At 45.6% G+C, this 24,130-nt stretch overlaps 1 protein-coding gene across 1 annotated transcript in view; it reads left to right on the plus strand.

The window, feature by feature from the left end:
• Positions 1–5,422: 5,422 nt before the first annotated feature.
• Positions 5,423–24,130, plus strand: part of LOC111251366 (uncharacterized) — a 73,383-nt gene continuing 54,675 nt past the window's right edge. Inside the window, exon 1 of the mRNA XM_022807874.2 lies at positions 5,423–7,953. Within this exon, the coding sequence (XP_022663609.1) occupies positions 7,422–7,953 (532 nt within the window). The 5' untranslated portion in view covers positions 5,423–7,421. The remainder of the gene's footprint in view (positions 7,954–24,130) is intronic.

Consider the following 24,130-nt stretch of genomic DNA (forward strand, 5'->3'; position numbering starts at 1 on the left):
CATTAATTGTTTCGCTTCCGATGAGCACCTTGTTGTAGCAGATGCACTGGATGTCCACCGCAAATACCGTCATTATCTCACGTCCGAATCTACTCGACACTGCCTTCGAACTTAATTTCTTTCCAATTCTCTAGCTTGGTTTTTTGAAGCGTTTACGTGGTGTTTTTTCGATTAGGTTCTTCTTGGTCTATGCCTTCAGTAATTCTCGGTTCATTGTCGTAATGCTGCGGCCTTCAAGGAAGAAAAATTTGACCATTCAGCATTTCGAGACTAGGTGTTCCTCCTTCGTTACTTACTTCTCTCACAAGTTGCTAGCGTAGTTACAAATCAAAATACGAATTTCGAAGTTCGATAAATTACATGTATAGCTAAGGGCATCGGTTCGTTTAGCGGGCTCAGTAACATGCCAGTCATCGCCGCTACTGCTTATATTTACACGATTGTAATGTAATGTTCGCCTAACTGGTCGCGCAAGCTTTCTAAGTTCAGACGACCTCATTTCGAATGTTGCTTCTGTGACTTTGTCAAATTTCCCTGTTTGTCTGAATTTGTAAGCAGTTGCCTGACCCGTTTCCCTATTCTCCACCCCTTCCAGCCAACTTTCTTTCGTAAAGTTGACAGCCGCTCATTCGATGATACTTTGCTGCAACTCCGCCATCTTCGTCAGCCGAAGCAACGACAATGATGTCAACGGTAACACGTGCTTACAACTATAATGGCAGTGCCGGTTACGGAACCCCTATTCTGGTAATTTAGTAGACTTGATTATTATGATCTTTAACTAGTAGCACAAGATGTAATAAACTTTTTGTAGCTGGTCGTGCCTGCCCATGGCGCTATTCCCGTTTCTGACCCGCCGCTCATAATCTGACTATTATATAATAATATGGAAGCACAGTATACATGCAAATGGCGTAATCGTGCTCGTGGATGAATCATCATATGCGTAAAGCGACTATGTCGGCTTAGGGTGTTTTCTTTTTTGTCGTCTTTGGGTTCTTCATACGCTCATGCATTGCGATCACCAGCAGCTAATTATATATATATATATATATGTATATATAGTCGCTGGGTCTGACTTCCTGCCTCTCTCGTCGTTGTCGCGGTCACCGCAAGCTACTCAAGCATCTAGCATAACGAACAATTGACACTATTTGTGAATAGTCTGTTATGAGTTTTCCATGGTGCTACAGCCCTACGCTGGTACAAAACTAACCCACTTCGCCAAAGTCTTAAAGTTATAAACAATAGGGCAGATGTTTGAGGATGCTCGCTGACGGGCACTATCCAAAACTGACGAAAGTGAAAAGGCCCTACAAACATAAATAAATAAATGGCCTGCGTAAAATGTCTAAGTGGACACGTTCAGTTTGTGGTGGTAATCATGTTTTTTTATTATACTTTTATTATTACTATTATATATAAATATATTAATAATATTTAACCATAAATACAGTAGCAGTGAGAACATCGCCCATTGATTCATCACTCGGCTAGATGAATTCCTTTAGCCTGAACCTCTGATGCTTTCGACAAGATTCTTCAGTACTTTTCTGATAATTATATCATCGGCATCGACAAGGAAGGCTGATGAGGGCGTTAGTGATAAAGCCGCCTTGGCAAACTAGCTTGAGAGTAGGTGTGAAATAGCTGGACCCTCTGTCAGTGATGGATAACATAGCTGTCCTGTTACTATGAGGACTAGACGCAAAACTACCTGCGTTATCACTTCACCTAGTCCCAGAGTGCTAGTATGATAACAAGTCGAGATTTCTCGGGACTTTCACTATCTGAGAGAAGTCATTACCAGCAAAACGAATAGAAATACGAGCTACCAGTTGGGTCTACGGCCCCTATAAGGTTAATTTTACTATTTTTTGAGACTGAATTTAAAATGGGCGATTTCTTTTCGCTTTTAAAATTATGACTCACAATGATGGCATATTAACACGGTGCTGGCCCGCCTTTTCTGGGCTATTACGATGAAATTGAATAAAAGGGTTTTGTGTTTCTGCACATATTGCGACAGATTATCTACTCAGATCCTATAAATGCAAACAAAATATGGAAATAATATCGCCAGGAAAATTTAGCTCGGGTATGACAGTTTTGCCTGAGTGCTTTGTCTGCTCGAATGGTAAACTCATCCAATCTTCTTAAATAAGCGATCTTTAACATTGAACATTGGACCACTCGGGCCCCCATGGGCTACATTTGGTACGTCTGAAGTCGAATATCATGGCTGAACGCTTCTTCATTTGTCACCATTTGAATGGGCACAATTCGAAGGACAATTTGTGCAATTCGGATAGTCTTAGGCGGTCCTCGAATATACATTTAGAATGCCCCAGTGCATTTACTGGAAAAACGACCCCTGGTCGATTAGAGGAAATTTTTACCCGGTCATACCGGTCCAATGACGTACGCTTTCCGAACATGCAACTGTTAGGAAGAATACGTGTATTTGATGCTACCTATGATCAATTTAGATAAATAGCGATGGCACTTCCGCTTCTCTAAATAAAGACGCCTTTAAAGTGTACTTTCTGATCTATTTCATCTTCTTCGATAACTACCTAATCTATTTATTGGATACCGCCAGCCAACCGAGACAGCTGAAGGGCAGCTTTGACGGCCATGTATACGTGTTTCTAGCAGTACAAAATGGCACGTTTAGCTATCCAGATTACGTAGTATCCATATTATACTCAGTTTAATATAAACGCTAACTAATCAGAAACACAGCGTGTAAATAGGGATTAGACCTCCAACAATTTCTGCTCATCATTTGTTAGCTTTGTTAGGATTACAGTAGAATAACTGTTGTCATAGGTAAATTATGTATATCGTTCGTAATATATAGGTGGGCTCCTGGATACTCATATACGCACATATACTAGAATAAAGATTGACGGCGTTATGCAATCCTGTCATTGTTGCCATCAGAGACAGTAGACAAGTACTAATTCATCTCACCTCATTTACGTATTACACACAGCCACAACGGAAAAAGTGGCATTAGCAGTATATCTATATCGAGTGGTGTGCTGGGCCTCGTTAGGGAGAGCAGATTTCTGGTAGCAGTAACGGTCACAGAACGACGACGCTGGCAGACGTTGTGGCCACGTAGGTAAGTAAGCAAGGTGTGGCTGCCGACGAGCAGAAGCATTGGGATGGGTGGGCAGCAGGGCCTGTCGCTGCAGCGGTGTAATTCTGCTGGTGTTATTTTATAGTAGCTATCATTGTGGTCGTTGTCGTTGCTGCTGTTGGCGGCAGCGTAGTGACCCTTACTGCTATGATGGTCCTGCGGCCTTTGCACCATCATAGAAGTGGCTCAGAGAGAAAGTAGGCACGAAAGCACTTCGAAACAGGGGCAAGTGTTGGAACAGCGTGTACATCTAAGTTACCTCTCCGCGCATCCGATGGCCAGTCGCTCCATCGGTCTCTTTTGGCTGCTCTTTCCTGATGTTGGCCTCGTTGACTAGCTAAACTCCCCCCCTGGCTCTGCTCTCTCTGGTTTTTTTTGTGCTACCGTTCATTGTAGTGATAGCTGCTGTAGTCGAATAGGAGTTGTGGCAGAAGCCGGTCGTTGGTTCAGCTCACGTCGGCTTTGTTTCCCCATTTCAGGTAGCTTGACATGGTCGAGTCGGGCTTACTTCTCCCGCATCGCAGAGCTGGCTAGTACGATGCTATCACTAGACATTTCGTAGACTCGACCGCTTTTCTTATGTCGTTTTACCCCCCGGCAAGTGGTTCGTGGCTTGTGGCAAGCTCTGTCTGATGTGATGATTTTACCAGACTCAGTCCATATTGCGCTAACCGGGACGACGTCAACATGTTTGCTCGCCGGAAGCTGGTCATCGGTCTTGACTGGGACGAACAAGTAGATGAGAGATCTTTTACTCACCGCTAACCTACTAACCTGCTGACGTGTGGGGAACACAGAACGATAATCAAATTTATCAAGAAATACACCCAAACGTTGTTCTTGTTTATTATTACGGAGGGTATTTTCAGACGATACTTTATTATTACCGCAATGAACAGCGGTAACAGTTAAATTTTCCTGTTTCTGTTAGGTGTCTCTCTCCCCTTAAGCTCTCAGCTCCCCAGTGTGATGCGGATTTACTCGAACATGCAGGCCGATGGTACACTATAGACCAAGGTAAATTAGAGGTATGAACACATTAACAACGTTCTTTGTTAGGTATAATGACGCATTGTACTCAATAGCTATATTCGTTACTGTCAATAATAGACGGATAGGACCCTCTCAGACAAGTTTAACAGGTTTCCCAAATAAAACTCTACCAGAACCAACGAGAAGTCGCTAGACAACTAGGAACCTTGAGCGATATCGTAGCCGTTTCTGTATCGTAGTTCCTGACGCCTCGTTCATCCGTATCATGAACCGACTTTAAACACAACGCAAGACGGAAGGTCTCGTTAAATCGAGCGCTGTTATTGTCGTATAATAACGACTAAGTCGATAGCCACGAGAAACGAGTAACAGGACAAAAAGGGCCGAATAAACAATGACAAATTGGTTTATTACTGTTATTTCTAGCAGGCATTTGGAGCGTATCTGAATCGTTGGCTAAAGTACTTTGCTCTATTTTATTTAGTTTGCCTAGCCATTCACCAACACCGTTATTACTGCGATACACGATTTTCATCGCTCAGTTGTTGTTGCGGCTGTTGCTAGCACCTAAAAATACCTCAGCGACTATTAACGTTATTTGCAAGTGTTGTTGTTGTTGTTGTTGTTAGGATCTTAAAGTAGTAATGCGTAACAAGAACGGCTGCTAACCCAAAGTGTGCTTTCGCACTATCTTCGAAAGTTAAAAGAAACTTGGCGGGGCGACAAGTAACTTCTCAGCGGCTATCTCCAACATCTATTTTACAAATTATAGTGTCATGCCAACGAGATGAACAAGTCCAATCGCTTTTACTATCAACTGCCTATTACGATTGAGTACCTAATTACTACTATAGATGACCTGTCATAGAATGAGATCCCATGTTGGCTCGTGCAGTCGGCTTTATTATTGCGGACGATTTTGCCAGAAAATCGCGAGGAGCTTTCCTTCAGCTTCGCTATCACAGCTAGTTACTATATGCCCTTTCGTGTTGGCGCTATAGGTCCGATCGATGCCGCCTCTCGTACCACTCGTTCAAACGCAGACATGGATTGCCTAGCGCATCTCACCTCAGTCGCCTCAGGGGCTGGCAGCAGCCTTAAGAAGGCCGCGTGCAAAACAGCGCCGACCGTTCTCGCCTCGTCAGCGCTGCTGCTGCTGCTGCTGCTGCTGTTGGTACTTGCGGCGGTGGTCGGTCAAAGCGCCAGTCAACTATGACTATAGAGCCCACTCGGGCATTAGGGTATGTTGGGAGAGTGTGTGCTAGCAAAACGCTGTATTGCCTAGCTCGCTCTGCCTGGCCTGTGACTACTCGGTTAGTTCGGCAGCTCTGCTGCGGGGCGCCGATCGGAGGGCGGAGCCAGCGGCGGAGAGCTCCGCCGTAAGCCCGCCCAGTATTTAGCGAGAGACCAATCAGCTGAAAGCGGCGCGTCGCCAAGCCGAACTGACAGGCGTCGAGCGTTGTGCACAATCTGCGAACACTTTCTTGTTTGTAGTGTGATCATCATATCGTTTTAGTAAATTTAGTGCCAGTTTGTTTCTCGGCAGCAAGTGAGCAGCCACCAGGCGGGCGAGTAAAATAGTGGCTATTGAGTGAACGAGCTAGCGAGCCAGAGCAGACGAAGTGTCCGACGGTTGGATGGACGACAGCAACAGCCCGAACGAGCGATGAGTCGGTGAGGACAGCCAGGGTCGTGCGTGGTGCGCGAGAAACTCTGCGCCTCGTAGAACGAAACGAATAACAGCGGCCGAGCGGAGCGTAGTAGCAATCGTGGTATTGGTCAGTGAACGAGGGTCGTGGAATAGCGCCCGCTCATAGCAAGCACGATCCGAAGGACTTGCAATTTCTAGCAGTTAAATGACTGACTGAGGCTGGTCGTGCTAAGAAACGGCCGCAACGAACAGAAAGCGTGTGAGCTGGCAATGGTGTCGGAAGTAAGTCTGCGATCGCGTTTAGCCATTACCGAATAAAGCGAAGGAGAACAATAGCAATGAGAAAAAGTTCGTGGAACAAAACGCGTGCACGTGTGGCTGTGTATGTGCAGGATGCGGTAATAGACCATCGTCATTTATCGAATTAATTTGGGCGTTGCCACCGCAGCGGTACTGCTGCATCTAATATAAATGTAGGTGAACCTTGTCAAGTATCGCACGTCGCGCCCGCTACCGGTTTACGCCGAAGGCGACCTCACCAACGAACGGTGTGGTCCACCAGCCATTGATACTGATGCGGCCGCAGCAAAAGCACCCCAGTGCTCGTTGTCGAACGAGAAAAAGAGAAAGACTCTTCTAGTGGACCTTGTCGGCAGAGACCGACTCCAGATTCAACACTAATGATAATCGTGTTCGACGACCACGACAACCAATAATGAATGTTCGTGTGATCCGAAATCATCCCACCCGCCAGGTATCTCTCCCCACTTGGCCGCGTTTTTCTCCGAAGCGAATCGTGATCCGGTCTGTGTCGCGCAGTGACAGGTAGACGCTATTTACGGATGATAACCATTTAAACCTGCCATAACCACTTGTAAGAGCTATTGTGAACTCTTTTTTGGGAATAACAAATTTGGTATCAGCAATAACAACATCAGTATCAGGACTTTGAGTGTGGCCCATGACGCTCTCGTCAGAATCGAACACTGCTCAGTTTGGGCGGACGGACACAGGTCAATGTCAATAATATGGAGCACTAAAACTGCCAATAAGCAGATCACGGGCGGTCTCGATTTCTCGTGATCTTTTTTCAGTTTTGAGTGGTGCATATGTGAGGGAGCGCGTGCCCCGTGTGAGTTTTTTATATATATATAGATATATATATATACATATGTATACACATATATCTATATATATATATATATATATATATATATATGTACTGTATGTTCCGTTATTTATGTCTTTCTACTGTGCCACGAATGCTAGTGATTGTTTATGGGGTGAATTTGCACGATTCGGCCAGCGCGAGTCAAATAGAGTGACAGTGAATTATACTTATTGCGTAAAGGCAGATACGCCGTGCACTGTTGTTACTGCTATGATTGTTGATGGGCAATAATGTTGATTCGGAAGAGGCGGACCTAACTCACTTGATCTGCGATTTAAGAACTTCAGTACAACGTCAGGGACTGTAGAAAGTGCGCCGCAGCGCGAGAGCATCGTGATTAGAAGGTGGTGCTTAGGGCGCTGAGTTTACCTGTTGGAACAGCAGAGCATTTGTGTTGCTGGCGAGACGAAACAGACGGACTCAGGGTGATACGACTGATACGAAACGAGTACATCACAATGTCAACCCCGGAAGCCAATGAGGCCGCTTCCGATCGCAGTATTTCACCGGCCGAGAGCGACCGTTCGGTAGCCAGATCGTCTCCGATGGCGCTCCAACTGAGTCATCCCCAGCTGAGCGGACATCCATGTCTTCCCTTAAAGCCGCGGTTGTCGTTTAGCATTTCAGCGCTGATTGGTTCCGTTGGCGATAAAAAGGTCGAATCAAATGACCAAACAGACGAAACTGGCCACGACGGCGACGACGATGAAGGAGGCGTGGATGGCAATGACCACGAGTTGGATGGTGAAGACTGTTCGGATATCGATGTGGAGTCAGATGCCGAGCGAGAATCACGTACTCCCCAAAGTGAACATGAGGGCCTTAGTCCACTCCCATTAGCGCTGGGGGCAAATGGAACAGTTATTCGGGTGCCGGCGCAGAGACCACCGGGACCCGAGGGGGCTACATTTGCCGTAGGTGCGCCCGGCGCAGTGGCCGCCTTTCCATGGCCAGCTAATCCTGCGCTTATCAAAGATCATCGACTACAAGGTTAGTAATTGTTCGAGTACGCGTATATATTGGGACATTACGGTGCCTATGCAACTGTATTATGGCTATTGCCCATACCGTTCCCTGATCCGTAAGTTTATTCTTGACGGCCGCAGATTAACAGGCGTATTTTGCTCATGTAGTAAACATTGACTACACTTTTCATTTGCTACAAAACACAAGACGCTTTTAATTGAGTGTAGCCGACATTTTTCTGTTTGCGTACGATGCCACGGTTGACCATGTGCAATTTTTTTAGAGTATACCCGTATCCTCTATGAAGCTTTCCTCCGGGATAGCTACCATATCGTCCTTAGATAGGCGAACTTCCGTCAAAGCGCTGGTGGAAACGGCGCATATCTACGTAATGTACCGACGGTATTGTTATTTTACTCCAGTGCAACCATTCGCTACGACCGTTCGCTGGCTTTCTCGTGCATGCCATTATGCAGGTCCGTTCGTTTGCCGGCGGGTATCGTTTCGTACATGAAACGCTAAGGACAAGGGGCAGCCTTTCTGATTAGAGGATTTAAAGGGTAAATCACACGGCGGAAGCGTCAGCGGAAAATCAACCGCTCGAATAAATAGGAGTGTAGCTAACAGCTAAGTAGTTGCTACGGATGTATTGCCGACGGGGCTGGACAGTAGAAAACAATCTAGTGAAATATTATATAATGAGGGCAAATCTGACGAGATGGAGCTAGATTGTTTATGTTGGTCTTTCTCATATACATTTTCACACTATTGAGAGCCTTGATTGTTGGATACCGATGCAATTAGGATCAACCATGTTGAATTTGGCCAAATACTTTCATACTATTATCATAATAATATGGCAGCAATATAACGTCATTTGTCATCGATAAATTCGTATCGCAAAGAGGGCGCTTACGTGAATCAAAGGTAAACTGTAATCTGAACAAAGATCTGAAACGGATGTAGATACGAATTGTCGTATTGCCCATATATAATTATTGACGTCCCTATACTAGACGCGAATATTTTGTTTAATGGGAGACGAGAACCTTATAAACGGCATCTATGAGACATAATTTGACCGACGAAGGAAACATTTGTTGAGATAATTTATGTCAACATCAGAAAATACTAATGATAATAACCATTTACCAACTATTTAGTTCAAGTATGAAGATATAAATGGATATAAACAATAATAAGGATAATAACCATAATTCATATTAACTTATACATTCAAATAGAAACTGTAATTAATGATGGTTGTCGAAATTATACTAATCATAGTCTCCAAGCCCAGTTTCAGAATCGAAATTGATTTACAATTGAAGCAATAGATTTGAGGGGCCCCCGCACCCGGACACAACTGGCCAATTGTCTCTGTGAGTATGTAAATATGCCTCTATACACCTGTTGATGTTGCCACGATGACTCTTTCTACTGTTGTTACTGCTATTGTTGTTGTCGTCATTACCACCATCGGTACCGTTACATCTCAGTTGGGACATAATGATCCCCCGAAGCACTCGGCGATCACCGCTGACCAAACCGAATGAAACAGCCTCCCTATGCTTCGGGAGTCCTTTTTTTTTTTTGCTAGTCTACACCTCAAATCAGATTTGAGCTTCCTTCTGCCGTCGCTTGACTCGTCTGAAGTGGACACCAAGCGTGGCTACATCTTTGCTTCATCTTCGTGTTCTTTAGGGATTTTACGTGTTCGAGACGATGGTACAAGGGGGATGCGGTTTGGTTCAGCCAGAGCCAGGGAGACCTTCGCGGGGGCAGAAAAAAGGCCTCAGATGTGTGTGTGTATACACGGAGCTAATGCCCACATTTGATCATTCGCGCTCAATTAATTGCCATTTGAACGTTTCGCAGAGGATCTAATTCACGAAAAGCCCTAATTAACAGGTAGCTCAATCTGTGTCTATGTAGAGCAGTCAACAGATAGGTTTAGCAAATTATCACGCTATGACGAATTTATACGTCACCAACTTCGTAACTTCGATAACTACGTCTTGTACTGAGCGTTTCGTTCTTAAGAGATATACAACTTTCGTCAGGAGGGTTAGTATCTGACTGAACGGTGGTCGCCTATCGTGCAATAGAACCGTATTACGCACGATATATAACGGCCTTGAAAAAACAACTTTTCAATGCAGTGTAACCAGTAGGCACAAGGTAGCCTTCAAATACATTTCAATATTTTAAAGATAGGCACGTCCACGGGATCAAGCAGCTACTGACTCAATAAAAATAACGTAAACACAAAATACCCGTACGGTAAAAACTGAATTGTCAACAATCCTCCCTTCAATTTTTGCCGATGAAAAGTCTAATCGGGGTGGTGCTAAAGTAAGATCAGATGTTTAAATAACAGCAAAAAAAAGAGACAGAAAGGTTAGCTAGGACAGCTGAGCATCTAGGAAGGTCGTAGGTGTTGCTTGTGCGGGAAAAGCAAACGTATGACGCGTTTACATTGGCATCGCTTTCGGACATTTTTCATCGGTGCACAGACATTTTTTATACCGCGTATAACCTCCGTTCCATACTTTGTTTGTGGAGCGGTCGACTGATGGAATGTCTGCTGATACTGTTTGCCTGAGCAAGCCCCCTCTCGGCGCTCGGATATGATAAAATGGCGGATGTATTGTGAGGTGAGATCACAGTGTGTACGATACTGATTTAAATAAGAATTTCATTCAGTGAGCTAGTCAATAATCATAACGCATAAAAAAGATATACAGACGGTGTATAAAAATCCCCTATATAGGAAAATCAATCCACGACTCCAGGACCACGCTGGGTAGCGACGAACAAAAAACACTCTAAAGACTTCAGAGCCTTCTCGGTTCTTGCTGTCTCCTAAATTTACCTGTCAACTTTTTTTCGTCTCTCTATTATATACACGCAATAAAACTGTCCGAAGCCAAGGTTACAATAAACCTCGGCAATTTTGGTCGCGGAACACCCCTACCAATTTTACCAATTGTCACCAAATAGTACGAATCAGGGCAGCAGCTAAAAAACTGCGCCAGGCTGAAGCGCTGTAGTGATTTACCATTGTTGCAATGCTATTACATCTATCATATCGTATTGTCTGTTTAGTAACGTGTTCGCGGCCAGTGACGCTCACTCTGGTTGTCTAAGTTAAGACGCTCAAATCCATCGAATATAGAAAAAGAACTGGATCCGTAGATCGGGAGCGAAAATAAATCAAAGACACGAAATTTCGTTTATACTTCGCAAATTATCTGGTGGCGATTACCAATAATCTCAACCATTGTTCCCTTTCTTCGAGACTGTATTTCTGCATAACGAACTGCGAAGGACATACTTATCGGTGACAAATAGGTGCTATTGTATTAAGTCGTTTATAAGGTACCTGAAAACGCTGTCCCGGCATGTTGAAGTCCATCTAGGCTCGTTTACCTGCGACAGTGTGCCGACAAGGGACCCCGACGGCTGATAAGCTAGTACCTGAACCGTTTTCGGTAGAATTGGTGTCGTTCGCTCCGTTCGATTTCATGATGCGTGAGCAACTGCCCTCAACTTAGCTAACGTATGCATTAGGTAACTTACTTGTAGAATGGCCCATTTGTGAAAAATTGTGTGGTGTTAGTTAAACCAGTGAGTGATTTTACGCTTCGATGAGCTTCGATCACTTGATGGTTTCATAGAATTAAAGGCGCTAGTCAATGATCAGGACGACAAAAATTACGAAAGGAAATAGCAAGTGTGCGAAAAAGACACGGTAGCGCCAATCTACTGTTATAACTCATGTCGATGACAATGGAAATAGATCGAAGAAGCAGAAGATATCGAACGCAAACAACACGTAAACGGAACAAGGGCCGATGATGCAATGTGAGCATACGATCGGAAATAAATCGCGCTTGAGTAAAGTTATTTGTGTATATAAAATGAGAAAACAACTGAATCTGAATGTGAGTATATTGATTCTGGTCCTACTTCATACCTTGAGCCGATTTTTCGAAACAAACGCTCTGGTCACTTTCTAGATCCGACGTCACACAGCGTTTTCACGCTTCCCTCCCTACATGTATTTGTTGGAGTCATAGAGCAAAAAGTAATAAACGAATACATAATGATACCAAGAAGCAGTTGTACGTTATACTCGCCTCTCTTATGCTTCGGCTGGCACCGTTGATGCTGCTCCTTTTCTCGCTCGTGCAACTACCTTGGTCCGCCGCCTCCTAGTTTGCTTTTGTTGTCGACGTAATAGCTCGCAATATGTCTACCATCACTGACTATTAATCATATAGTCTCGTAATAATGATACGCATCTGCTGGCCACGTCGCGTTACCTTCTTTGGCGCTCCTGTCATCATTGCTATCATGTGACGGGTGTCGCTGCTGCTGTTGACGTTGTTTTTGCCGCTTCTGCAGCTCTCGCCGACGAAGTGGTGTTACACTTCAGAAGTGGTCCATTTTGTCTTTCTTTCCTGTCAAGTGACTAACGCACTTGGGCAGGCAGACGCAGACTGTGAATGCAGGTCAATAAGTCCCGGGGCAGAAATAGCAGCAGCATACTGAGCTGTAGAAACAGAAGCAGATGGTCCCTAGCGGGGCTGAAGTAAGGCTCGTTGCGCTGTATAGGAGCCTGTTGTTGTTAGCTGTTGATGTGGCCGTGGCTGTTTGGCCTCCAGCTAAACAGGGGGACGCGGACCTCATTGAAGATCGACGGAGTTAAATAACGCGGCAGCCAGACGAACCAAATCATACAGACGACGAGGGAAAAGGGGGTGAAAGACGAACGAGTGCAATGGCGAGGTGGCAGCAGAACTGTGTCCAAATCAAGAAAGAACATCGAAAGATGAACCAGGCAGAAGGACGTCCTTTGTGTGAGGATAGGAACCAGAATTCTACTATTTAGTTACTTGCTATCGTTTGTTTAATATAGCCAATCGAAATGAAGAACGTTGAAGTTCATGCACCCCACTAGCTGGGAACTTTTCCATTGCTTCCTTTTATTTTGCGAGGGTTCAGTTCGAAGGGCTGCCATCTAATTGTCTAACGACAGCTGTGTGTGCTGGGGTTATGTAATGCGGCTTCCATTCCGGCGACGACGGTTCAACGCTAAATACATTAATAATGAATGCGTTATATAGATGATTAAAGCAGGACTCTCATGGAAATTCTTGACAAACAGATTCTATTTTCTGAATTCATAGCCACCCACACACACAGACGAAAACTGTATGTTTTCGTCTGTGTGTCGTCACAAATAGACCAACGCAACATCCGATGATGCCATTGATGCTCAACATCTGTGTTTCCGGGTGGAAATGTTTCATTCTGCTTGAGCTCTTAATGTCGAGTTTTCGTTGATGACTTCAACCGTTTAGCCGCGTCATCTACCTATCCGATACGACGCTGCGATTTGATGCCCGGTGAGGAAAAACCGCTGCTGCTATCATCGCTCATTTATTGTCACGAATTCGTTGGCGTTTTATTCGGCCATCATTTTTTTTTTTTTTCTATATATTCGTATTTTTTATCGATTCGTAATGGGAACGACGCAAACATTAGATGATTTCAGCTAAAGCGGTCGTAGAGCAGAAGCGGAGATGGCAAGTGAAGGCGGGTTCAGAAACGGCCCCGTTAGAATTACAGCAACGCCCTCTGCGAAAGCATCGCTTTTAATATCATCATATCGTTGGATGCCGCATGAATCTGTTGGTAACGGTGGAAAGCGTGCGGCTGTATGCGAGCTACATGCAGCAGGCGTTGACACATTTAAGGATCTTTTACAGCGTCTTGCAGACTTATGAAAGAGACTTGCCCTCTAATAGATGTTTTGCATTCAGAAAATATGTACAGAAACAAAGAGGAACCGTTCTGACTCACATATACAAAATGTCGGAACAGCAGTCACTTATTGTTAAAATCTGCAACTAGCGACGACGCTTTTGGATGACTCAAAGAGAACACGTAAAACGCGTTTACAAGCGCAATAGTTCTGCAGTTTCAGAGCTTTACTTTATGCGGATCGGAAGGAGGATAACGACAAAATGTGGCTCGCTTGATGATGCGTACGGCCTGACACATACGACAGTAGCATTACTCTAGCTAGCGTTTTGTTTTATTCATAGGGGCAAAAATCAATTAGAATAGTGACAAAAATGTGCCGTGTTCGATTCCGTGTCTACTCCTTTCCAAACCTCAAGCTCACTAAATAATAATTAACCTATAAAAAGTGACTTTATTCAGTCTTCGTTTTACACTGTTTAAGAGACCGTTTAACAAACAGTCTGCGCTTTTATGCTCCTATTGGTGTTCTGTCGAACGTTCTCTCTTTTGATCTTTCTTCGGCCTTTTTTAAAAGTAGTGGGCGGGCTTCTGGGGGGCGCACAGGCTCCCATTCAGATATAGACAGATCCTCGGCGTTCGATTCAAACGATCGTTTCATCTGTTTCATCATCACCATCGCGGTATCTGTACACACACAGAATAGAGTGGTGGTCTGGCGCTCATGTTGAACACCAGCGACCTCTGCAGGAGCCTGACTCAGTTCCTGAACCCTCAAAGCGTGCTGGATTGAAAAACATTAGATGTCACCTTGTGGAAATTTCGTCCGAGCCCGTCGAGAGCTGCTTGTCACGGCTGCGCTACGGCCTCCGCCGCCCCCGCGTCATATCCATTAATATTAATACGCTTTTATTCTTCACTGCAATATCAAGGATGACCGCTTCTGCGGCCATCACCACCGATGTCTAGCCGCATATCGTCGCTATCCGCCAGGGCAACTCCCAATATGATCAGCGTCATCATCAACGTCGTTGCAATGAAAAAAAGACGCCGATAATCATCGCGAAAAAAGTATAGAGCGTAATCGATGCATCACCGAGTATGAAGGTCGTGTGGGCCTGGATGCAGCCTCCCGATCGTCGTGTTCACACCGAACGGGGCATAAACGAAGGCAACGTACCAGATAATTCGGCGCGTCGAAATGACCGAGGTAGCTGATAGGCAGACCCATTACTCTCGAAGGAACGAGTAAGATGATAAAAATACTGTGAGACAAAAACGAACAGACCTCTAAGGAGTGTTGGCCGTCCCGTGCTGCACAAGCGGGCTGCAGTGAGCACGATGGGCTCGCTTCGATTATGAAACTTGCGGTTATTTCGCACCCTAGAGTTTGCAGGGACAACAGGGAACAGACGGTAAGGAGATGGCCGCCCGACAGCTGTCCGACTGTGGGCAATTGTGGGTTTTGGCATCGCCGGCCCTAAGGACAACGGGTCTTGTAATCGTGAGCCTTGTTCCCTTTGCTATCCGCCAACTACAAAGACCACTTGGTTTACGGCCACTTCGCTAATAGTCGAATTCAGTGGAAGGCCGATTTTAGTAAAAAATGCTTTGTCAGATCAACGCACGCCGTTTGCGTTGCTGTTAGAATAGCATACAAATGACTGTGAAATATTCCGCCAGGCGAAGATTGCTGGCATCTGTTGAGCTATGCTGAGCGCTGAACCTAATCTCCGATTGCGGTGTTGTCCGATAAAAAAAGAAAATACCTTAAGATAAACATGCGTCTAACGCTAAGTTAAAGTACTAGCTGCTTTAAACATAAAGCGTTTTTTGCCTTTTTGTACGAGTTCGCCTTCAACTTTTTTTTTCTGTACGTAGAAAAAAACGTTGGAATCTATTACGCATATCAGCGTCTCATGTAAGTACTAATGGTGGGTAGCCAATAAATAAGAGTCGTCGTTTAGATGATATGAACATAAAAACCCTAATAAACCTCAACGTTGATCAACTGTGACTCACGCTGAATGACAGAAGAAGAGAACTTAATCGAAATTCGGCTAGCGACAGAAAAATAAATGAGGGACTATAAGATTAATCGATCGTTTGTTCGTAGTAAAGCTACAACTAGTAAAGACTATGCGCAAAAGGGGCAACCCACGATTTCTGTTTTGATACTCTGACGCCAGCCCACATAATATGATAGGACAACTAAACAATACCACAATAACAAAAATCACATTCGTAAGTGGTCGTGAACTACGGTAGGCAAGCAAACAAGAAGAAACAAAAGATCTCCAACTATTGATAACAATGTAACCATATTTCAACTAGCAGAAATACTGGCATGCAGAACGGTAGCCGATTTAACAAGTGTTTTGTACTTACTAAATCGTCCAGAAAAATGAAGAAGTACTGCGTTTATTTTGTAAACACAACATTTCTCACAGAAATAGAAACCATATCCAGAGTAACATCAGACGACGGTACAACGCGCCTAGCACGCCACATCCTAAATATCAATCCAGTTATCGACTCAAGCTGCCAGCGACAACTAACTATTTTAGCTTGCTTAATTATTGATTAGCTGGTATTGCTAAACTGTTTTTTATATCTTTAACCCCTAAGCTTAGGTTGCACGGGTATATGGCTCCGTATTCTAGTCAGAATATTTTTATGCCCCATGTGTCAACACTCTAGCGATAACAGGGGAAAGGCTGTCTTCCGTTCGCATTCACTGCTGTACATGCTGGTCGACACTGCATCAGTCCCGCATCTAGCTTTTGTGCCTTACTACCCTATATTATTGTGAACAAGTGCCAGTGGAACAACGGAAGCCATCCACTCCGCATAAGTGGTTGGGTCCTTAAAAAGAGGCAAGTCGTCCAGACCTGATTCCCCCCAGGAGTATCAGCGAAGGCTCGCTGTCTTGGTCGCCCGCCCCTTTCCACGTTCTTTCTTTTTTCGGTGTCGCCGACTGCCAACAGAAGGGTCTGCCACACTTGCTTCTTTCATTGCACAGGACCGCAGAGCCGACAGGGTACAGCGGCAGCTGGCTTGTCTGGTCTGGCTTTCGCAATGCTTTCGACCTGTGCTTTATGAAGCAGTCTGCTGATAAGCGACAAAGGCATCTCCCAACGTCTTGGAGCACCAGCCCAATCGCACCAGCCCATGAATGGACCTTTTTTTATTGTTGTCATTGTTATGCTTGAACAGAGGTAGCGATTTCGGTACTCGCTCAGATGAGCCACAGCGCTAGCAACCGTCTATCAAGTACATACAAGCAGGGAAATTGTGTCGGTATGAAATTGAGAGCATGTTTACCTCTAAACTTGCTACCTAAACACTTTTGTTTGATCATTAATGTGCTAAATACGTAATTGGGCACAGTTACATAATAAACATAGATAAGGCGTTATATGCACACGGCGTAGTATGTGAGCAATGCCTTCTCAGCCCATCAGATCAACTACTATCAGCGTGTGTCAGCTGAAGATGGTCAATTTCTCGTTGCAGGAAGCAGTAACAATCGGTATAGCATCGTTATTTTCCAGCTATCGTTACATGTGAGTCGGCCAGGCAAAAGCCACCTTTCAGATGGCAGCTGCGGTACCCGCTCAGAAGCAATCCCTTAGAGGTCTATCCTCCCTCCCCCCCGACCAACCTTATGGCCGCTGAGTGCAGATAGCAAACGGCAGACCATATCGTAAAAAGGGCCTGTGTTGATAGCTGCAGTACGGGTGGCCGACCCACTTCGTCGTTCACAATGCACGGTGCGCCTTTTCTTCCAATAAGAGTGGCTAGTATTTTTCCTGGATGAGTGGCTCCTCTTCGTGCGAGCTTCGAACGCCTGTCTCCCAAGAACTGGCCCGCCAGTTGTGCTGGTCGGACCTGCTGTACCTGAAGGTGTGTGAAGTCAGCGTCAAGTCCTGAGCATGAAAATGGCGGACGAGACGCCACTTCCAGTGCCCCTACGGTCTCCAACGCTATATAAAAAGTCGGTAGGCAATAATTTGAGTGGAAGGATGAAAAGAGGAAGAAGGGACGTCGAGAAACGATGTCACAGAGCGAGGCAGGACCAAGAGTTACCCGGCGCAGGAACCTATGACTACTGTGCAGGTGATGTCTGAATGTTGATGTGCTGTCGAATGTATCGACGTGGAGAACGCGGTACGGAATAGCAATTTGGACTCGTGGAGAACTCGATGATGAGGTTGCCAACGTGCCGGTAATGGCAGTTCGTGGCGAAACGTGACGATATAGACACCATGGCCATTTTTCCAGTGCTAACGCCCGTAGTTGGAAGAAGGGAGAGCTAACTAATCAAAAAATGAAAAAAAGAATATAGCGATCAGACGCTCCGGCTTGGATCAGCTAGCAATCCAACATTCAGAATTCTACATTGCTATATGGTATATTGCAGATCTACAATAACATTATAAGTCTCGAGGCGGCGTACGCCTGCACATCCAGTTATGTACATGCGATTCTTATTGAAAAGGAATCGCATGTCGAAAATGTATCACTCAACGTGCATCTTGGCGTATTGGCTGGCGGATGAACTGTACCACACCGAATTTGCTTCTTGTTGTAGAACTATGTTTGCAAGCCATTCTCATGCTGATGTCTAGTCTGGTTTCAGGTCTCCAAAGCGATTTTCGATGTAGTTCACTATAGGCGTTTGCCCCAGCAATATAAATGATTCACTTTTATCGATTTTCTTAGTTCGAAGGTAGCAACAGACTTTTCAGCGCCACACGCTACCCACTGCAACCGTTTCTGCCGCGGCAACGGCAACTAGTTCTGTCCGAACTCGGAATTCCTGTCCCGCATCCTTGAGCAATGCGCCTTCCTTACTCACTGCCCATTCCAGTTATCTCTGCCAATCCAACAGCTTTTGCCACCAACGCCTTATATAAAATCAGAAATGGCCCGCTCACATTTCCTTCGATATATGATCACAGCGCGGCTGGGCCTGTATGATACGTTTTCCTGGCTCATCGTTGGTGCCTGCTATAGCTACAGCTACTTGCCATCGCTGCAATGCAGTGCAGTTCACTCAGTTTAGTCCTGATCGTGCTACTGCTGCTGGCGGGCGTACCTACAGCTTGCAAGTGGTGAGGCCACGTAGGTACCTAGTGCCGGAGCAACGAGCCATATCGCAGCGATCGAAGCCGAAGCCAAATTGGGCGAAGAAGTATTTGAACACTCCCGCACACGGGATCTGTTCTTGGCTGGAGAGAGAGAGAGAGAGAGAGAGAGAGAGGGGGGGGGACTTTGCCAGGGAGGAACAAGGCTGGCGAGGGGAGGACGGGGGTGGTCGGGGGTCAACCTTAGAAAGTCGGTGACTCCTGAAGACCGAGCGCACCACCGTAACAGGACTCACTGGCGCAGGAGAGAACCATCGCTACGACTGCTATCACTGTTGCTATCCTGTTCCGTCTAAGCCGGTAGAGGACCGTGTCGCGACCGCAAGAACACTGCTCGAGATGAAAGAAACAAGCAGTGAACTAGTCGCGAAGCAGGGTGAACTCTTGTAGTACAAGACTCGACCGATTTGTTGGAGAAGCTGCCACTGTAGCAGCTTGAGTTGGAGATGAAAGAAGCTGAAGCCGTAGTCTAGAGAGGCAAAGTGAAGCTGCTCACGCAAAGAGTGGCAGGAGACTCCGAGCTTTACGAAGAAAGAGATTTACGTATGCATACTCGTACGAGTTGAGCCAACCCGGAACCGGCTTACTTCGACTGGCTTGGCACAGCGAGCTCGGAGGCGTGCCCTGCGTGATGAGATGCAGACACCTCCATCCCCGTCTCACTTACCCACGAACCTCCCATATGCTTCGGTCCGCTCGCTTTTCCCTTGTCTAAAACCCGTAAGAAGATCTCCTGAAATTGGAAATTCTTCGCTAGCGAAGAACGAATACTTGCAAGGCGCGTTCGCGCGGTGATGGTCGGCCATAGCGCCGGAGTCGTCGAGCAGTGGCGGCTACGGCGGCGCCTGCTTTCCAGCTCGTACTCTTGTACACCCAAACAAGACCGGTGGCGCAATCGGTAAATTCGCCCTAACCCAGCTGTCGCTCCCATTTCGTTGTCCAGCGTTGCCCTCTTTTGTCCCGGAGGGTGAAGATAGGCTCCAGAGCTGAGCTGCTACCACCTTGTCGCTCCACTGATTGGTTCGTGACGGTTTCGATAAGTTGTCTTCTTGACCGTATGTATAAAATAAGCTTGCATGTGTAAAACGTAACGTGTTTCTGTCTGGGCGGGCGAGTGTCCGAGGGCGCAAGCTTTCCGCGTTGTCTCTCTGATCCTGTCATGCTCTTGCCGATACTTTTAAGCCCGAGCCTTTACAATATTTCTCCCGGGTACAAATCACCCTCACTTCTAGCTCATGCCCTATGTAATATCGAATATTTGTATGAACAGACTGCCGACTGTAGGTTAGTCAAGCTATCGGTCTATGGTAACGGTCGAGAGTAGAATTAGGCGTTCGCCGCGTGCTTGCATTAATTTGTTTAATATTGCTAGCACAGAGTTAGGCTGTACACTGGAAGTGCGCAATCGACATCTACCTAGGAGGACAACGTGAGCCTTTTTGGGAGAGCAGTACTCACCCGTTCACTGGCTTACGTCAGTCGCCATGAACAGGCTCAGTAGAGTTTGTTCATAGCGACCATATGATAATCAACGGACTACGCACATGGTCGGCATTTTAGGGAAACTTAAGGCGAACTTTCGAAGTCGGATCACATGAAACACCCGCACATGTAGAGTACTGTAGGTGGGGCCGAAGGATGCCCAATAATAAAAAATCAGTGGACTTCCTTCTACAGAAGGTCGTTTGAAACACTCAATACTATTGCCAATGCGCAGATACATAGCAGGAGCCGCGAAAATTAACAACCATGGTCCAGTGCTTAATAAGAAATGGGTACATATGCCAAATCTTAAAAGTAAAACCCTAAGCCGCCACAATGTTGAGTCTACATTTTTCGACCCATTTTTAAGCTGAAGTAGTCGATGTATTCATGACCTAATCACAATTCGCCTCCCAGATATATCGAACATCTTGTTCAGATATTCTGCATTGGTGTTCGTCACAGTGCCAGGTTCATGGTAGGTTCCCGCATGCCCGATGTCCTGAGCGATTTCGAATGCTGTTAGCAGAAGAAGGTTGAATGTAATATCCATTCAGAGAGAGCGGGGCGTCGCATAGCGATCAGATCGGCGCTTTCTCACAACTGCATCACTATGACTCGCCTTAAAGTCATTTCCAGAGCACAATGACATCGAGAGTTGACCGACATAGACAGTACTAAGCCATATTAATGGACGAGACTAGTTCTCGTACAGGTCCGCCCCAACTGGTGTAAATTGGTGATGCCTTTATCTATAAGGGAGAAAAAAAGCTGCAACTAGTCACTCGCTCTACACCTAAGTCATCTACACGATTTCTCACGATTCAAAGATCGCGCGTACTCAAACGATTTAAGATCGAGTCGCAGGTTGAAGCAATATACTAGGCACCTGAGCGAACATAGAAACGTAAGCCAAGAAGCAAGTTCAAAGGATTATAGCCATCCGTTGAAGTTCATTGTCATTTCAAATGACAGGATTAGAATTGTTGAAAATACTACAGATTGAATGTGAAATTCTACGCGCGATACTACCATGACTCTAACGTATGGATAAATTTCGCTCAAGTCGTTTTGCGTGCCGTTGCGGAGACATGTAGGAATATGGCCTCTTTGTATTATTATTATTATTGTTATCTACATTATTTATCTAATTGTCATATTTATCTAATTAGCCTAGACAAAGATGGTATATCTAGCACATGTATAGCTAGGCGATTTGGTATTACAATGCGTAATATTGTGCTATGATTTTTCACTGTTCTTTTGCCGTTGCGGTGAGTCGTTGACCATTACTCCCGTCCCCCGTCCCCCGCCTCCCCGCTACTGACGTAAGAACAGCCCATGCAAACAACAGCCCGTGGTAAATTCTCGTTTGCGGTTTCACGAGGTTGTTGTGATCATTAACTGCAATCGTGGATGCTGTCGTTGTTGCCGGCGTCAACCTATTCAGTCGCCATAACTGCTGTGATTCCTATATATATGACACCGTCACTAAGACCACCATTCGTTCAATTAGTGTATTCGTTAATGAGCTGCCCCGCTGGCGTCGCGTTCTCTCGCGGGTGAAAAACGTTAAAAATTATTTATTACTCTGATCTCCTCACCCGGTAACAGTCAATGTCCAAGGCACATCTGTGTGTTACGGCACTAGAGACGAGACTTCGGCGCTTCGTCGGTTGGTTTGCCCGTGACTGGGGCGCACATCTTCAAATTAAATTGCATTTGCTTTGCGGCAGCGGCAGTGGCGGCAGAAAAGAAACCAGCAAAGGTCGAGAAAACAGAGGTTCAGACGGAAGTTTTTTCCTTCTCCGCATTTAATATCGCAGTCGCCATTTGTTGTCCTACCTAGGCCGTTGTATCGTCAGCAAAATTTGTACGCTCCTTCTCCCTGCTGTCACAGCACTATCTGAAAGTAGCGCTATACCCGCAGTAACGCAGTCAGTGGTGTCATCACCCCACTGAGCTTGGGTCGTTCTTCACGACCCCACGCACTTGGCGTGTTGTCGCATCTGTCCTCGTACTTCCTCGGGGGTTTATCTGCCCGCCCCTTGACTCATGCTCCCTCTAGCAAGCCTGCCTGTCACTGCGCGCCTTCCTACTTACTTTGCACACTGCAACATAGCCTAGATTTGCTTTATGTATCCTTCCTGCCGCTCTTGCTGAATCTTTACCGTCCGCCCCACCACCTCTACAGCGCCCTCTCGTAGTTCGCAGCAGCGGCAGCAGTTGTGCGGTGTCAGGCGAGATGATGAGGACCATGACAATGTTACCCACTAAGCTATACTTATCATTTTCTTGTCCTTCCAATCCCTGTCCTTCTCGTCCGTCGTTCCTCTCCCAGTCTAATCAAGGCATTACAGCGTCGCCGAAGGAGGTGCACTGTTGCATTATTTAACAGGAGAAGATAAGCAGCTAATATTATGAGACTCCGTTATTGCATCGGAGGCCGTTGTGGTGGAATATGATGAAGATTTTCATGATGATCTTGCTGTTGATGGCCATGATAATGATATTGATGGCTGCACAGGCTACTGCAAATGGAGAAAACACAAATATTCATTTTCTTCACAGACAATAACGGTTTCACCTCAATGGGTCGCGCCACAAATCGGCAACGGCCGACGGTAGTCAATGGCCGCACTACACCGCAGCCATATTGGAGGACGTGGACTCGTCACCAAAAGAGTTATCGATTGCAACACCTTCATCGACGGCCAGGCGAAGCCAGTTTATGACGAATAAATAAGTTTGCGTACGAAGCCGTGGCAAAACAAATGCAAAGAATAGCATTCTCTCTCACTCGGTAACGCAAACGCCGGACAACGTTAGATGCAAGCGAGACGAAGAAGACGCCCGCACAATGGCCGACCGCTAGTATGACACACAATCATCAACCTGGACATGAACGGATACAAACGCCCGAACCAAGAATGACGTCTTTCCCTCTACTACCATTATTAGCCCTGTGGTCGCGACAAAAATGAACAGTAACAAAGTCAAGCTATACAAATAGGGCAAGAGATGGTGGCCCTTTGATCTATCCTTAAATATATAAAACCTGATGATCCTCACGTAGGGGAGCTGCAGCCGGAACGATAGGGTCGTCAAAATGGAGACGATTATCTATGTCATTCTTTGTTTTCATTGCACTTGACCTAACTCCACTAAAATCACATTTGTAGTATATACTATTTCCAGTGTTGGTCGAGATCATATAGATAGTCGAGGTAGCCGTTCACTAGGTCGTTCTAGCCTCGTTAGACAATTTCACGACGGAACCCAGGTTGGGTCGCTCGTCTATGGACCCCCTCTAACGTCTCCATCCCGCCAGCTTTAGTTTGGCGTTTTCATTTTGTTAATATGGACAACTGAAAGAGCTCTTGGATGCACAACGAGGATAATTAGATCATTATAATAATGAATATTCTTCTTAGACTATTAGCGGTATGGTCGTTGTATAATATGTAATTACATGATTACGCTTGACGTCGTTCGTCACTAACTGATTGATGTGGTAAATGCCGATATATATGTACGTATGTATGTAAGAACGATGTCGCAGACAATAGAAACACTATCTCTGGTCATCCGGACGTAGCCGCTTCCCGATGGCTCATCCTTTGCCACGGGGTATTGCTACGGACTGCCCGTGGTGGCCTGTTAATTTTATATGGATACCTTACAGCTAAAGCAGCTAACTGTGATCGAATCCAGCCGTTACTGTGGACTACCTTCGAGGACGTATAAATACATATGAAAAAGCCTACAAAATCAGCAGCAACTTCAATATAATATTA

This window comes from Varroa destructor, unplaced genomic scaffold, assembly GCF_002443255.2.
Source record: "Varroa destructor unplaced genomic scaffold, Vdes_3.0 BEIS01000005.1, whole genome shotgun sequence".
Lineage (NCBI taxonomy): Eukaryota > Metazoa > Arthropoda > Arachnida > Mesostigmata > Varroidae > Varroa > Varroa destructor.